At 36.6% G+C, this 16,332-nt stretch overlaps 1 protein-coding gene across 3 annotated transcripts in view; it reads right to left on the minus strand.

Annotated features, from left to right (window-relative positions):
- Positions 1–6,587: 6,587 nt before the first annotated feature.
- Positions 6,588–16,332, minus strand: part of Zcwpw2 (zinc finger CW-type and PWWP domain containing 2) — a 92,544-nt gene continuing 82,799 nt past the window's right edge. For all 3 annotated transcript variants that reach the window (XM_042666567.1, XM_042666568.1, XM_042666569.1), the window contains 2 exons: positions 11,770–11,891; positions 6,588–7,198 (listed from right to left, as the gene is read on the minus strand). In XM_042666567.1, coding sequence (XP_042522501.1) covers positions 7,037–7,198; positions 11,770–11,891 — 284 coding nt within the window. In that variant the 3' untranslated portion in view covers positions 6,588–7,036. The remainder of the gene's footprint in view (positions 7,199–11,769; positions 11,892–16,332) is intronic.

Consider the following 16,332-nt stretch of genomic DNA (forward strand, 5'->3'; position numbering starts at 1 on the left):
AAAATTAAAAAGAAAAAAAAGCTACTTTAGCTGCCCCACAAACTTGTAGTAATGAGGTCTATAAGTTGACTTGAGCAAAAGAAAATGATATTAAGCTTTCACAGAGGATAAATGAAAGTATCCACCTGCAACCTTTCCGACAACCAGAGAACCTTTGCCATTTAACACTCTGCAGCTATGGTGCTTTATTCCCAGGTAGCGGAGACTTTAATAAGAGTGTGGAAATACCCAATCTTATAGTCACTGGCTGCCTGCTGGCAACCTTAAGGTACTCCCTGTGGAAGCTGACAATCTGAGCTACATCAGGGCATGGATTTGGTCAGACATAGGCACAGGTGGGCAGAGTAATATCTGCCTGCTGTACTGTGATGTTTGCTGATTGCAGAATGGTCTGACTCAAACCAGTCTCTTGGCTGTTAAATTCATGTTATTCTGGTGGTCATTATTATTCTGTAGTGTAAAAACTGTGTTTCCTCCTGCTGAATGCAGTTTTGCTTCTTTGGAGTGATATAAAAGGACTTCTTTGATTAAGGCCTACCTGCCCAGTCTGGACTTAACTCCCAATATCCCTCCCCTCTTACCCTCCAAACTGCTCTCTAGTTATTTATGTTAGTTACTGTTAGTTGCTGTTTCTACTTTTCTGATCTCTATGCTTTTGTCGTAACTTATGGCTTTGTTTTATGGGTTTCTCTCCTCAACTACACTGTGAAATATATAATGATAGAACAGAACAACATACAGGAATCATTGTACTGTTCCTCCACTGCCTTCTCTTTCCATCTACAAATTGCAAGAGGTTTGTTTTATAAAATTTAAGATGCATGCAACTTAATTGCATGTCAAAAATGAGAAAATGTCAACAACAAAATAGACTAATGCTAATCAAACATTTAATGAGCTTCCTGGCTTTGAACAGATATTTTGAGCGTGGGCTCAAGTTCCACCTTGCTGGCAGTGAGAATCCCCAGCACAGATTCCCTGAAAAAAGTATTCATGCATATAGTAGAATATATCTAAAATGAACATGGAACTTGGCTGTTACCTATTGAAGTTAAAACTAATTTCACCTTCCTCTTTAAACTGAATGTGGAAGGGGAAGGAAATAGGTGATAAATGTCCTTTGTGTTTGTGTGCCGATACTGGGCCTTGTGACTTCATTTGGCTTTTTTTTTTCTCTCAAGTCTGGCAGTGTGCCACTTTAGCCACACTCCCATTTCCAGCTTTTTGCTGGTTCATTGGAGATGAGTCTCACAGACTTTACTGCCCAGGCCAGCTTTGAACCTCAGCTTTCAGCCTCCTAAGTAGCTAGGATTAAGTCATGAGCCATCAGGGCCCAACTCAATGAAAACATTTTGAAAACTCAGTAATAAAATGTAAAAGACAGATCCTGTTATTAATATACCCATCAATGCAACATTATAATGCCACTGGGGATGACCTCCAAAGATTAAATTTAGAAAACATAGAAAAGAATTTGTTATTGATGAGGTAGATCAAATAATAGGTATAAGAAAAGTGATCATTTCAAACATATGGTTATATGTAGAAATCTGTTACTTGCAATCTACTAAAATGTGGGACTCTTAAAAAGAACAAACAGAAGATCAACTTGATTTGCAAATATATCCACATAAAATATCTTTACTCATAAGAACTTTTGCTTTTGATAATTCCATAACAATTTTACCTATGAAAATTAGGTTGTTCCATCACCAAGTTAGTAAACAGCACATTGAGACAATATAGGCAGTAATTAAATAGAAATGCACTTCAGTTTTGGCCCTTTTATTTATTTTCGTTATACTTAGGCAAATTAGTAGGCAAAATCTAGAGCCAGGTTTTGTTGTTTTGATCACTCTATACTTGATACAATAGTAAAATGCTAAAGAGGTATGGGAGAAAAGTGGGGTTGAAAATACACACACATGTTTCTTTACTAAATGGAGATATTCCATATTATGGGTATATCTAACTGCATGAAGTCTATAGTACTTACAGGAAGAAGTGATTAACTCAATAACTCTTAGTGATGTATTCACTGGTTTTTCTAGTGATCAATGTATAACTGGTGTACATGCTGTCTCCCTGATGAAGAAAAATAATGTTGTTTTTACTAAGACTTAGGAACAAAGGGTTAAGTTGAGGGGCATTTGGGGGGCCAGAATTAGGCTGAGTTGGAAAGGCTGCTGGACAGGTTTCAAGCTCACACACTGGGCCCAACCCAGGATGTAGATCCATTTTGATAGTGGCAGTACCCCAGGGACAAGAACTCCTACAGGCCCAATACAGAGAGAAACTTGCCACAAGAGTTGGAATCAAGAACTCAAATGCATCAGATGACTATTGTGATAATCGTGCTGTGCAGCACACTTACCTCTACAAAATTTGGGATGCAGAAGTCCTTTTCCTCCTCTCAATTCTAATACTTTAGCCACATGGCCTTTTCTGTGTATTTCATCCCAGTTCATACTCTGTGTCTAAAATAATACTTTTTTTTCAAACTCGTTTTTTTGTCCAAATTTACTTATAGATGTTTAGGGTATTCTCAGGGGACCAAGATACTGTACCTAGAAGATTATTCAGAGTTTTGTCTAAATGAAAGCTCTCCAGAGTCGCCTTGTAACATGGTGTGATATTATAGCCACCCACTTGACCGGGTCTTTATCCTAAGGTCCTATTTTCCTAAAAGTCACCTGGTCTTTTGCTTCTCTAGTTCTTATTAGCAACCCCACCCTTGCCTTTATATTTTAAGGATTTCTTTTTTCTGGTAGAGGCTAACAGTAAGAGACTATTTTATTTTCTAATTTCACAACTTCCATTGGTTCTAAATTTTGCTAGAAAACTGGGCTTTTCTCTTTTTATTTTTCTGGTACCAGGCTTTGATCTCAGGGATTTGAGTTTAATCAGGTCTCTTGACCAGCTAGCACCCTATTATGTGAGCCCTACTACTTGGCACCCTACTGTTGGCGCCTCTTGCCCAGCTTTTTGCTGGTTATTTTAGAGACAGACTTTCAGTGCTTTTGGCTCAGGTTGGCTTCAAATCACAATTTGCAAATCACACAGTACTAACTGGGATGAAATACACAGAAAAAATCATAGAGAAGGCCATATGGCTGAAGTATTAGAATCGAGAGGTGGAAAAGGACCTCTGTATCCCAAATTTTGAGAGGTAAGTTTGTTGCACAGCATGATGACCACAATCATTATTCCTCAATTTCATGAAACACTCATAAAATAATCTGACTAATAATTATTTCTATATAGCTGCTAGTCCTATTTACAGTACTTGTAATTGTGCTTGTCTATTAGTGAATGGATTATCTAAGACCAACAGGACAGTATGAGAATTGAGGCTGTAGCAAATACAGACTTGCAAGTGTGTGAATTCACTTTCCTTATAATACCTCTGTTGATGGTAGCCAACAAGGCTTATCTGTTCAAAGCATACAAGTTAAGGATTTTACCACTGAAGTTCCTGAAAAATTTAACTTCCAGCATGGGATTAATGGACCAATGTTCCTAGGAATATGGGTTTAACAGAGATAGCATTGACAATTAGCTTCTTAAGTTCTACAGATTTAACTCAGCCCTTCCGATGATCTTCTATTAACTCATTATTGTAGACTTAAAGCAGAAGGGCTGGACCCTACTCATTCCAAAAAGGATCAGTAAACTAATCATATACCTGGACAAGAATGTATCATTCCAAATCAAATGTTTAGGCAAATGTCCTAGCATATTGACTTACAGCACATTTAAACTTTGGTATGACTGGTATACTTTGTTGGGTTTTTAAAAAGTTTATTGTCAAGGTGATGTACTGAGGGGTTACGGTTACATATGTAAAGTAGTGAGTACATTTCTTGTCCAACTTGTTATCCTCTCCCTCATTTTTCTCCCACTTACCCTTCCCCCAATCCACACCCCCTCCCAAGTTGTGCAGTTCATTTCCAACATACTAGTAAGCTTGAATTTAACTTCTTTTGATGGGCAGATACAACTTCCTAATGTTATTCTCATGTAGATTTGGCAAAAAAATTTAGCTGTAAATACAAGGCATCTCTCAGTTTGAGTTTGTGCTGAAAGTTAGTTGATCACAGAATATTCAGTCCTAGTCCCCCAGAAGCAGGTGTGTCACCTTGGGTTCTGCAAAATAAGTTCATTAGTTTGTTAGTCTCAGGAGAGGTTTAGTTGTAACCAGCATTATTTTATGGAGGTTATGGCTGTCATATACTTTATATATGTTGATTCCTTCTTTTCCACTTTCAACTTGGAAAAAGCTTTAGCTCAGAGAAGTTAAGTAACTTGTTTTGGATCATCAGATAGTAGGTGGTTTACACTAAGATCTGAAGACAGGCATGGAGGACCCAGTGTCCCTCCTATATGTCCTGGTCAGTACATCAGAACATGGGATATCTACAGGAAGAGAGTGGGCTATCCAGGCAAGATTATGAGTCCCAGAGACAGAGTTGTAAGTCCATTGCTTCCTCATACTGTTTAGTAGCACAGTCTATTGTGAAACTGGAGAGCCTATATATTTTTCATGGACAGAGGATCAAGCCTCTTGTTGGAAACATACTGCAATTTCCTCTGCAGACAAAGCCAACCCAAATGTTTGTCCTCAGAATCATTCTGAGCTAGTCAGCTTTACAAAGACTTTAGTGGAAATCTATAAGACTTCTACAACCAAAATGTTGGCAGAGATTAGTTCAGTATGGAAATTTCAGTACCTGTCTTTGAAATCAGAAGATAATGAGCACTGGCTGTTCCACTAAGAGGTATTAGCTGCATGTCATAAAATTGATCTAATTGATCAATTTTATTATCTCAGTGTATTATCTCATGCATTATCTCAGTGAACAGCATTGTGAATACCAGAACTCTAGAGTCTTCCTTGATTCCTCCCTCCTTTCCCAGACATGTTCCTCAGTCTCACTCCTACAGCCTCCAAATCTTAATAAATCATTGATGTAATCAACTTCGCTTAAATCTACCCACTTCTCTCTGCTGAAGTAATACCGTAATTCCAGCTCTTACAGTATGCCAATAGAATTCCTGAAGCTGCCTCTTCACAGATCTCCTGGGGGATCCTATCAACATACACATCAATCCAGATCATTCAGGTAAGAGCAGTGCCCTCATTCTCTCCTGCTATTGTTCTTACTTTAAGCTTTGTCTTACTTTTTGTCTTTATGTGCCTGGAATGTCCTTGCTTATCTAGCCACAGAAGGAGGCACAGAGAATGCAAGAGCAGGAACCATGATAGGTATGCACATACACCTATTCTGCAATGTATAGGACAAGACCTGGAAGGGCACCTACTAACACTGCTCATAGGAGCACAGAACAATGATGTACTTTTTACTTTTAGTTTGTTGGAGTTTTTATAGCCAGATTAACTTCTCTTGATACATTATCAATTGTATTTCCTCACACTCAGCTCTATAGAGATACTGATTAATAGGCAAGTAAGTGTTCATAATCCTGATGTTCCAAAATTTCCCAGAGATTCTTTAAGCAGGAAGTCTGAAGAAAGGTGTCTGTGGTAGTTGTTTCCAGTACTATGAGGCAATTGACTTTTGAGAAATTTGCAACATAGCTATGATGAGTGATGCTGCCATAAATGTAGATGTGCTGGTAGCTTTAGTATGGCCCTTTTTGTGGTCATTTGGGTAAATGCCCAAAAGTGGGATTGCTGGGTCAGAGGGGAGCTCTATGTGGAGTCTTTTTAGGAACCTCCATACTGCTTTCCAAAGTGGTTGAACAAGTGTACACTCCCACCAACAGTGCAGTGTTCCCTTTTGGCCACATCCCCTCCAGCATCTGTTGTTATTAGATGTCTTGATTCTAGCCTTTCTAACTGTGGTGAGGTGGAATCTCAATGTTGTTTTGATTTGCATTTCTTTTATGTCTAGAGAAGTTGAGATTTCTTCATGCGTCTATTGGCCATTCTTATTTACTCTTCAGAGAAGTCTCTCTTTAAGCCTTTAGTGCACTTATCTATGCTTCCATCAGAAAGAATGACACTGCCCCATTTGTAAGGAAATGGAAATACTTGGAAAAAATCATGTCAAGTGAAGTTAGCCAGAGCCAAAGAAATATAGCTTCATGGTTTCCCTCATTGTAATAATTAGTATATACCTAGAAGAGGATTACAATAGCTCAATACTATGTACAAATGACCATATAAGATGATGGTAAGCGAAATGAACTCCAAGACATGGACACAAGAGGTTTTTCCTTGTTGTTGTTTTTAATGTACTATGTGATTTTTTTTGTTTCTTTTGTATGTTCTTCTCCCTATGGTATATCCCCTGTTGTCATTGTATTTGATTTTGGTACCCTAGTATTGTATATACATTTATCCAAATTATGGAAGGAGAACAACAGAATGGCGAGACAAAGAACATGGGGGGAACCAATGCAACAGGGATAGTCATAAGACAGTATGCTAGAAATGATCTGAACAACTCGGAGGGGGTTGGGGGAGAGGGCAAGCGGGAGAAAAGAATGAGGAAAGGGGTAACAAATTTTTGAAATATACTTATGTAACTGTAACCCCTGTGTACATCACCTTGACAAGAAAAAAGAAACTAGCAACTTTATTATACAACTCTATATTGTCTTTTATTGTGTATATAGTTCAATTCTACTACAAACAAATGTTCTCTAAATGTAGTAGATTTAATTATCTCTAAGAATTGTAATAGCATGTGTAGCCATTTTATTTCTTAGTCACATTTGAATAAAAGGCTTAAATATTTATTGTAAATCACATATTTAGGAGGTAAGGTTCACAAATCATTTTAAAATTAAGACAAAATAATCCAAGGTTTGTGAAATAAATTCTAACCTTAACTTAGATACTAATTGATTGGTTCCCCAAACCCTGAGCATTCTCAAAATATCAAGTAGAAAGTGATTACAAATATCAACCTGCTGTAAACCTATATTACTAAAGCTTTTGAAGTTTCTGACTTTGACAAAAGATAAAGATGCCAGTATTGTTGTATTAGCTTTTGAAAATATGTATGTTCTAAAACTCAGACATTAAGGCATCTATTTCCTTAAACTTGTTAGTTATCTTCTCAATACATTCTCCAGCTTTTAATTTTATTCCATCAATTACAACACAGTCATCTTCCTGGTGGATCTGACATGAACTGCTTTCCAGAGCTTCAAGACCGCATTCAGATAACTGCAAAACAACCAGAGAATTCATTAGAACGTTACTTCACTATTAGAATAAAACTAACTTTTCAAGCCACAGCAGTATACAAAGTTTTCTTTGCTGGTAATCAAATAATGAATCCCAAATATAATAGTATAATGTATCCTGTGTGTGGTGAAGTTATTATTGGTTGGGCACCATGGCTCATGCCTATAATCCCCACTACTTGGGAGGCAGAGATTGACAGGATTATAGTTCTATATCTTAGCAAGACTCTATCTCAACAAACAAGCTAGACAGGAAGGTACATGACTGCTACATAAGAGGCCGTAGCTAAACCCTAGTGAAGTTCCTGTGGTCCAAGGTTGGCTCCAGGTAAAACATTAAGGTCCTATCTGAACAATAACTAAGGCAAAATAGTACTATAGGCATGGCTTAAGTGGTAGTGCATCTGCCTAGCAAGTTCAAGGTCTTGAGTGCAAACCAAATGACTGCTCTCTCACAAAAAAGTTATTATTTAAGCTCTGTTTCTAATTCCTCAATATTGCCAATTTTTGGTTCCACATTTGTTTGGGACTATGTAAACATTTTCTATTTTAATTAAGATTTTTTATTAGTATACATTAGTTGTACAAGGAAAGGCTTCACAATGGAACCTATTTCCATTCATGAATACAAGGAACTCCATCACTCTAACCCACTGTGTATCACTTTCCCTTTGCCCCTCTCCTCTTCTTAAAACAATTTCAACAGGATTCATTTCTCTTTTCTCTTCCATGTATCTGAAGTAATTTGACCACATTCACCTCCATCTCTTTCACAATCTCATTGGCCTTTCCCTATCCCATTGATACCCTTCCTCCAACAGAACCTGTCATTCACTTTTTTTTGTAGATTTTAATTGTACCATGGAGTTTCTCCCTGGTATTTGCATATGCCTATATTATATTTTAATTAATATCTTTTATTTGTTTTACTTTCCTACTCCCACTAAGCTAATATTCAACAGATTTCAGTGAGATTCCTTTGGTCATTTTTGTATTTTGACATACTGTATTTTGATATTAACCAACCCCCACAGGTTTATTTTCAAAATTATAACTAGGAAGGTGTAATCACAGTTTCTGTAGTTAGCTTCTCCTAGCTTATTTACATTGAACAGTCACTATATGTTCTAGCTGAGTAGGGGAGAATAGTGGTAAAATGTGTGTATTCATCAAACGCATACGCATGAGATTTATAGTTTCGAGTTTATTAATGTTAGGACTGACTTCTCATGCAATTCAAAGAGAAAAAAGAACATACTTGTAGTTTATACATTTTAACATATAAATTGTACTTTTAAGTCCAAATTATTATGTAGCAAGTCATCATATTTGTATATAATTCCAATTTTTTAATTACTCAGGCATATTTAGAAAAATTTAGTTAATTTCCTCCAATTGCTTACCAAATCAGGATCTGCCACTTTTAATATTAGCTAAAGGAGAGCCTAATTAAGAAAGTGACTCTACCAAGGAATATGATCTCTAAAAGCACTTCAGTGGCAAATAGGAAAGAATTCTGGTAACATATGGTATATGATTTTTTCCTAACGTGGTATTATTTTCACCCACTGGTGGAAATGCTGAAGGTATTCATTTCACAGGTGAAATGAATGATAAAAAATATGATCAAGCCGGGCGCTGGTGGCTCACGCCTGTAATCCTACCTACTCAGGAGGCGTGGATCTGAGGATCGCCGTTCAAAGCCAGCCCAAGCAGGAAAGTCTATGAAACTCTTATCTCCAATAAACTGCCAGAAAACTGGAAGTGGTGCTATGGCTCAAGTGGTAGAGCACTAGCCTTGAGCTGAAGACCTAAGGGACAGTGCTCAGGCCCATAGTTCAAGCCCCACGACTGCAAAATATGTGTGTGTGTGTGTGTGTGTGTGTGTGTGTGTGTGTGTATGATCACATATACAGCTGTGAAAATAGCTTTAAATGATCAGATAAATCATTTTTTAAAAAAAATGTTTTTCTTTTTTTTTTGTGAAAATACCATACAGAGGGGTTACAATTACATGGCTGGAGGGGATGTGGACAGAATGGAACCTTACTGCATTGTTGGTAGGAGTGTAAATTTGTTCAACCATTTTGGAAAGTAGTATAGAGATTCCTCAAAAGACTCCACATAGAGCTCCCCTATGACCCAGCAATCCCACTTTTGGGCATTTACCCAAATGATCACAAACAAGACCATACTAAAACTACCAGCATGACTATGTTTACTGCAGCATTATTTACCATAGCTAAGATATGGAACCAACCCAGATGCCCCTCAGTAGATGAATGGATTAAGACAATGTGGTATATATACACAATGGAATTCAATGCCTCCATCAGAAAGAATGACATTGCCCCATTTGTTAGGAAATGGAAAGACTTGTAAAAAATTATATTACGTGAAGTAAGCCAGGCCCAGATAAATCCTTTTAACGTGTTTAGCTTATCAGAGGGTATTTCTCCTAAAAAGACATCGCATATCTCCAGTGTAGGTACAGTTGTGTTTGGAAGCCATATTAGTTCTTTGTACTAACCAAAAGAAACCAAAGAAGATATCCCAGAGGTGATTATTTGTATACTTTCAAACTGGAAACCAACTTTGATGGTTTTTTTGCTATTTCATTTAACAGTGAACAGGGCCCTTTTAATCTTGAGCCTGGCAAGAGTATGGAGAACAGTAAGGAGTCTGCCAGAAGGTGGCACTCCTACCATGCGGCAAGTTGAAATAATTACTTTTTACAATTCCTGAATGCCTTTTGAAAGCATAACATAAGAATTTAAAATAAAAGCAAGCCCCTGCCTAATGACATAATAAAAGTATGTACTTTATTATAAGAAATAAAAATCAGAAATAATTTTTTATTCTATGAAGTCACTAGTTTTTGATGGCAAAATCGAAACCAATTTGTTGACTGAAAAGGTTCCAGGACATCACTGTAAAGGTCAACCTGTCTGTAATTTTGGAAAGAAAAACTGTTAGGACTGAAGAAAACATGGACCAAACATAAGATGCCCAAATAAAGACGACAATTGCTAGAAAATAGTAATTTATATATCAGGTGTACTTAAGATGGATGACATCTGTTTATATTATAGATCTTATTACACAACAGATCTGCACAGAAAAACATCTTTTAAGAAAGGAACTTTAATTGGTATGTATAATGCATGTAAATTCATGTAAGTTGGATGGTCAATTTAATAATGTTTTTCAACTCAGCAAGAGTTGGCATTAGTTTTATTTTCTTCTAACAAACACATTTATCTCTCTGATGGAAAATTATGCATGTTTCCTTAATTTCTAACTCAATATATCAAGTGTTCAAAAATTCCATCTTTAGCTGGAAGTGGGTAAGGCTGCTGAGGAGGAGAGGGAGTATATACCTGTAATCCCACCACTTAGGATGCTGAGGCAGGAGGATCGCAAGTTTGAAGCTAGCCTGGGTTACCTAGCAAAACCCTTTCTCAATAAGACAACAATAACAAGAAGCCTCCTTTTTGTACTTGCTGAAGTTAGAAATGAAATCAGTATGTCAGCCAAATGTAGGAGCCACCTTTACCTTTCTAAATACACTTCTTTCATCTGAAAACAGACTTGGGATGGCAGCTGTTTAAGTGAAAATGTGGTAGATAAGATAATGAAGTGCTCATTCTCGCTAGAAACTATCATTGCCTACTCTCATATATAATGCTATCTGATTATATGCCTAGCATTTATTCTAGTTTACCTTATTTAGTCCTTAAAATGATTGTCCAAGGCAGATGATGAATAATTTCACTAAATTATACATATCTTTAATGGTAGGACCAGGACTTGGAGCACTTGGGCATTATATTTGAGTTAATTTTAATATGTTCTTTGGATGATATTCACAGTATATATCTGAATGAATGGATGAAGTCTTAAGCCTATTTTCTAACTATTTAAGGAATAACTGTAGTACCTTGTATATACACACACAGCTGTGTGTAACTTATTTTTCTCACATCTGTAAGATTGGATCTTTCCATTAATGATCTGAGTTTTGTTAAACAATTCCTCATTTTATTTCCAAAGACACAAATAAAGGAAGCACATATGGCCTTCCCGAGTTCAATACAATTGGACAAAGGAGGATAGTAACCAGATATAAATGGTGGACCTTATGTGAATAATGAAGTTTTATAGAGGTTATTCCAATGCGTAGACCAGACCTGGCACATTTTCCAGACAGCTGATATCCTTGCTCAGTGACCATCTTTATTGTTCTGGCCTTTGTACCTAACTGCAAAGGTAAGAGCAGGGAAGAGGTCTTTCTATAGTAGACTACCTCAGCTATCACAGCCCCTCCATCTTCTATCCCAAACCTAAAGTTTTAAAATTAAAAAAACAATTCTGCTTAAATTGATGTATTTCTGATTTTTATCACTGGTTTATTACTCACAATATGATAATCAAGGCTCAAATTTCAGATGTATAAAAGGTATTCTGTGAAATTAGAATTGTGCAACCAGGAGCAATTTAAAAAATTTGAAGTTGCTACTATTTAAACCTCATGATAAATACCAATACTACCTTGTCTCCTGTATTGATTTCTTCTTGTTCTCCCTTAGATCCATCAGGCATTGATGTGGGCTCAAGTGCTTGTTGTAACATTTTTTCCAGCTCTTTCAGTAAAATTTCTGTTTCAGTGACAACTAAAGGAAAATAATTTAACATAGTATATCCTTTAATTAATTACATTTAATTCATAACCTTAATAATCCAGAAAGAAGAAAACTTGCAAATGTTACAGTGTATGATCCTTGTTTATGCAGAATTACATTTTTATCTCCAGATGAATCTCCTGTAATTATTTGAAAAGTGTGATATTATGCACACACTATTAAATAACTTTGAAATATCAAAATCTTAGTAGAAAAGTTGCTGTATAGCTTTTAAAATTATGGTCCCAAGATACTAAACTAGATTTTTTGTAATTTTTTTGAAGCTAATGATCCAGATGATCCCTATAATAACTGTTCAGTTCTGCTATTGTAGTAAAAGCTATAGTCATGCACATAAATAAACAAGAATGGCTGTTCGAATAAAACTTAACTTACAAAACAAGCAACAGCTGGTGGCCTGTGGGCCAATTTGCCAACCCATACTATGGGCTACTAAAACTGTTTAAAAGGAAAACCAAAGCATGTAATCCTGGCTACTTGGAAGGCTAAGCTCAAGAAGATTGTACTTTGAGGCTAGCCCATGCAGAAAATTCTTGAGACCCCCTGCTTCTCTAACAATAGCTGGGCCCAATGATGTGTGCCTGTCCTTCTATCCAGATGGGAAGCTAAAGAAAGTTCCAGCCGGGCGCTGGTGGCTCACGCCTGTAACCCTAGCTACTCAGGAGGCTGAGATCTGAGGATCGCGGTTCAAAGCCAGCCCGGGCAGGAGAGACCGTGAGACTCCTATCTCCAATAAACTACCAGAAAACCGGAAGTGGCGCTGTAGCTCAAGTGGTAGAGCACTCGCCTTGAGCTGAAGAGCTTAGGAACAACGCCCAGGCCCAGAGTTCAAGCCCCATGACCGACCAAAAAAAAGAAGAAAGTTCCAGTTCCAGAACAGCCCAGGGAAGAAATTTCCATGAAATTCTAACACAAATGAAGAAATCTGGGTGTGAAGTGAAAAATAATTATAGTCCAGATGTGCACTTGGTCAGAAAGTGAGGCTGTAACACAAAAATAACCCATACAAAGAGGGAAGGAGAGGGAGTAGAATAGGAATGTGATGTATAATGTGAGTTTGTTCAAAGTGCACTGTGTGCATTTACGGAAATATCACAATGAAACCCTCTCATACTACAAATATATGTTAATTTAAAAAATCAAATAATTTAAAATAAACAACAAGGGGAGAAACTAGTTGATAGAGTACCTAATTTTGAAGCACAAGCTGCAAGCTCAAACCCGAGAGAGAGAAAGAGAGAGAGAGAGAGAGAGAGAGAGAGAGAGAGAGAGAGAGAGAGAGAGAGAGAGAGAGGGTCGAGTTGTTCATCCATTTCTAACCTAAATTGCAAAATATCTCAGTTCTCAGTTCTCCAATTTTGTTGTAGAAAAGAAATTACTGCATTTATAAAGTATATTTTGCATTACTTTGATGCAAATTTTTAGGCAAAAAAATAATAATCTCATTGAACTTGAGTTAAAAATAATTTCCCAAACAAATAAAAGCCTGTATAACTCTATAAAATCAAAACACCAATTAACAATATGAATTTGAATTCTTGACTCATATTTTTATTTTATATAGGGTCATGTTGATGCAAAGATCACAGAAAATAGGCCATATGTAACCTGCTGTGCTACACCAGAGACAGATGGAGAATCAGAAAAGCCCTTCCAACAAGAATATAATTTGGAGGGAACAGCCATGAGTCTATATCCCTTCATCTTCCACTTTGATTACTAAAAACTAACATACCACCTCCTACTATCTGCCATTTTGGCAGGTTATCAAAACCCAGGTAGAGCAGCTGAAAAATCATGGAGCATTCACATCAAGAAAAATTCTAGTCCTGTTAAAATGGTTATTAATGATAGTGTTAAATAAAATCATGGCAAGTCATAAGGCAGAAAGTTTCTTTCTTTGAGTATAACAGAAGGAATGAAGATGAATAAAGCACATGAGATACATATACAGAATGTCACAAAGAAAAGATTGTATAATTGATATGTACGAATAAAAATATCTTTAAAATTTACCTTTATTACTTGTTGTTATAGTAGTGGGAATATAATTTTTCATCTTACATTGTAATTTTGTCTACAAAAATTATTTTTGTCAGTATTATTTTCCCTAAACACTTTCTTTTTTTTTTTGGGTCCGGTCGTGGGGCCTGAACTCTGGGCCTGGGCACTGTCCCTCAGCTCTTCAGCTCAAGGCTAGCACTCTACCACATGAGCCACACCGCCACTTCCGGCTTTTTTCTTTTTTGCTTATGTGGTGCTGAGGAATCGAACCCAGGGCCTCAGGCATGCAAGGCAAGCGCTCTACCACTGAGCCATCTTCCCAGCCCTCCCTAAACACTTTCAATCAACAAATAACTACTTTATTAGGATCTATTATGAACCAGAAACTCAAGAGAATAAGTATGGACTAATAAACTTTCCTGGTCATAATCTCTTTCTAGTCATCTTAACCAAACTTCTTTCAAAGCAATCTGAGCTGGGTCTGGTGGCACACGCTTGTAATCCCAGAACTCAATAGGGTAAAGTATGAGGATGGCAGCTGGAGGCCAACCTGATCTACTCAGCTTAACTCAGAAAGAAAGAAAGGAAAGAGAAAAAGAGAGAAAGAAAGGGAGGGAGGGAGAGAGAGAAAGAGAGAGAGAAAGAAAGAAAGAAAGAAAGAAAGAAAGAAAGAAAGAAAGAAAGAAAGAAAGAAAGAAAGAAAGGAAGGAAGGAAGGAAGGAAGGAAGGAAGGAAGGAAGGAAGGAAGGAAGGAAGGAAGGAAGGAAGGAAGGACAAACAACAAAAAGTAATAATTTGGAAGATGCTTTCTGATAAGCCATTACACACTTTGGAGTAATTCCTCAAACTAAAAACCAAACAAAAAATACAGTGTTTTTACCCAAACAAAAACAGGTTGCTAAAGCCTAAGAACACAGAATATTTCCTTATAGAACGATGCCATTCAAAATCTGATAGACATAGAATTGCCTGAGGGACTTATGTAACAATATAGACAAAACTACATGTCCACTGAGTCAGAATTTTCTAGAAGAATGTAGCTTCCATTGAAGTGCTTTTAATGCAATTAACTTCCCATTTGGGGTAGATTTCTTATTAGTAACCTACTAATATATAAATAGTATGGTTGTACTCATAATGATTTTCCTGTCTTACTCAAAAGCAGATTTTTCTGCTTCATATTCTAACTCCATGGAAACTGACACTGTTGAAAAAATGGATTTTGAGTCATACTAGAAAGGAAAAGTAGTCAAGAAACATCTTTATATTTCTAATGTTAGGCTAAAATATAATCAATTTTTGGTAACAAATGGCATTGTAAGCTCTTATTTTTTAAGTGATTTAGAGAAATGCCTACAGTGCCTTCTGGTCAGAAGGGACAGGGTTCATAACAATTTGGTGTCAAGTTAATCTTCTATTCTGCTTCCAAAGCAATGAGAGGCTTGTTTCCTAAATAGGTATATCAAAGTTGTGAATTGAAGTTCCAAAATAATACTCTAGAAATAGCAGTTACTGTAAACTGTAAAATAGGTTATCAAAATTTCTCAATAATATCCTCCAAAGAAAGACAAAGTGAATCCCTTTGGCAATTATATGACCCATCATCTTCTATCAATACTGATTACTCTATAGGTTTCCTGACTTGTTTCCATTTTTTGTTGAGAATAAAGTGATACCATTACAGTTACCACTGATGTGTGTGTGTGAGAGAGACAGAGACACACAGAAACAAACAGACACAGACGTAGACACAGACAGACAGACACAGAGAGAGACACAGCGAGAGAGAAAGGGAGAGACAGAGAGACAGAGAATCTCTAATACTGAAGTCCATCATATCTGGCTTGTAAAGGCAATGAGTGTAAAATCAGTCACTGTTCTTTTTTCATTCCTGATAAGAAACAACACTCTGTTTCAGTAAATGTAATTTTTTTCATTCTTTGCTTCTGTATAAAAACATTAAAAAATACTTCGTCCCCTATTTAGTGGCTATGAGTTTAGATACCCCAAGTTGCCTTGGAAAAACTAACATTTCAGGGCAATTTCATTGCTGAAATTCTAGAAGAGGAGGAGAAAGTTGAAGAGGAAGAACAAGCATTTGCTTTTTTAAGTAACCAGACTTCTGTGTGCTTTCAATATAAACAAATAGATGAGAAAAGTACAAGTTGAGATGCAATCAAGACCACTCTTCTTAAATACGCAAACAGGAAGAAGAAAAAATAGTGCTTTGGGAAAATTAGATAGAGGGAAGAAGAGATGAAAGTTAACACAACTTTTTAGCTTGGAAGTAAAGAAAATGCCAAACCAAGAGTCTGTAGGCATCTTTTATTTCCTTGAGTAGTAAGATAAAACATTTTATCCTTCCTATTCCTAGACCCAGGCTCTTACATCTTCATGCTTCCACTAA

This window comes from Dipodomys spectabilis, unplaced genomic scaffold (assembly GCF_019054845.1).
Source record: "Dipodomys spectabilis isolate Male_0828 unplaced genomic scaffold, ASM1905484v1 ptg000365l, whole genome shotgun sequence".
Classification (NCBI taxonomy): domain Eukaryota; kingdom Metazoa; phylum Chordata; class Mammalia; order Rodentia; family Heteromyidae; genus Dipodomys; species Dipodomys spectabilis.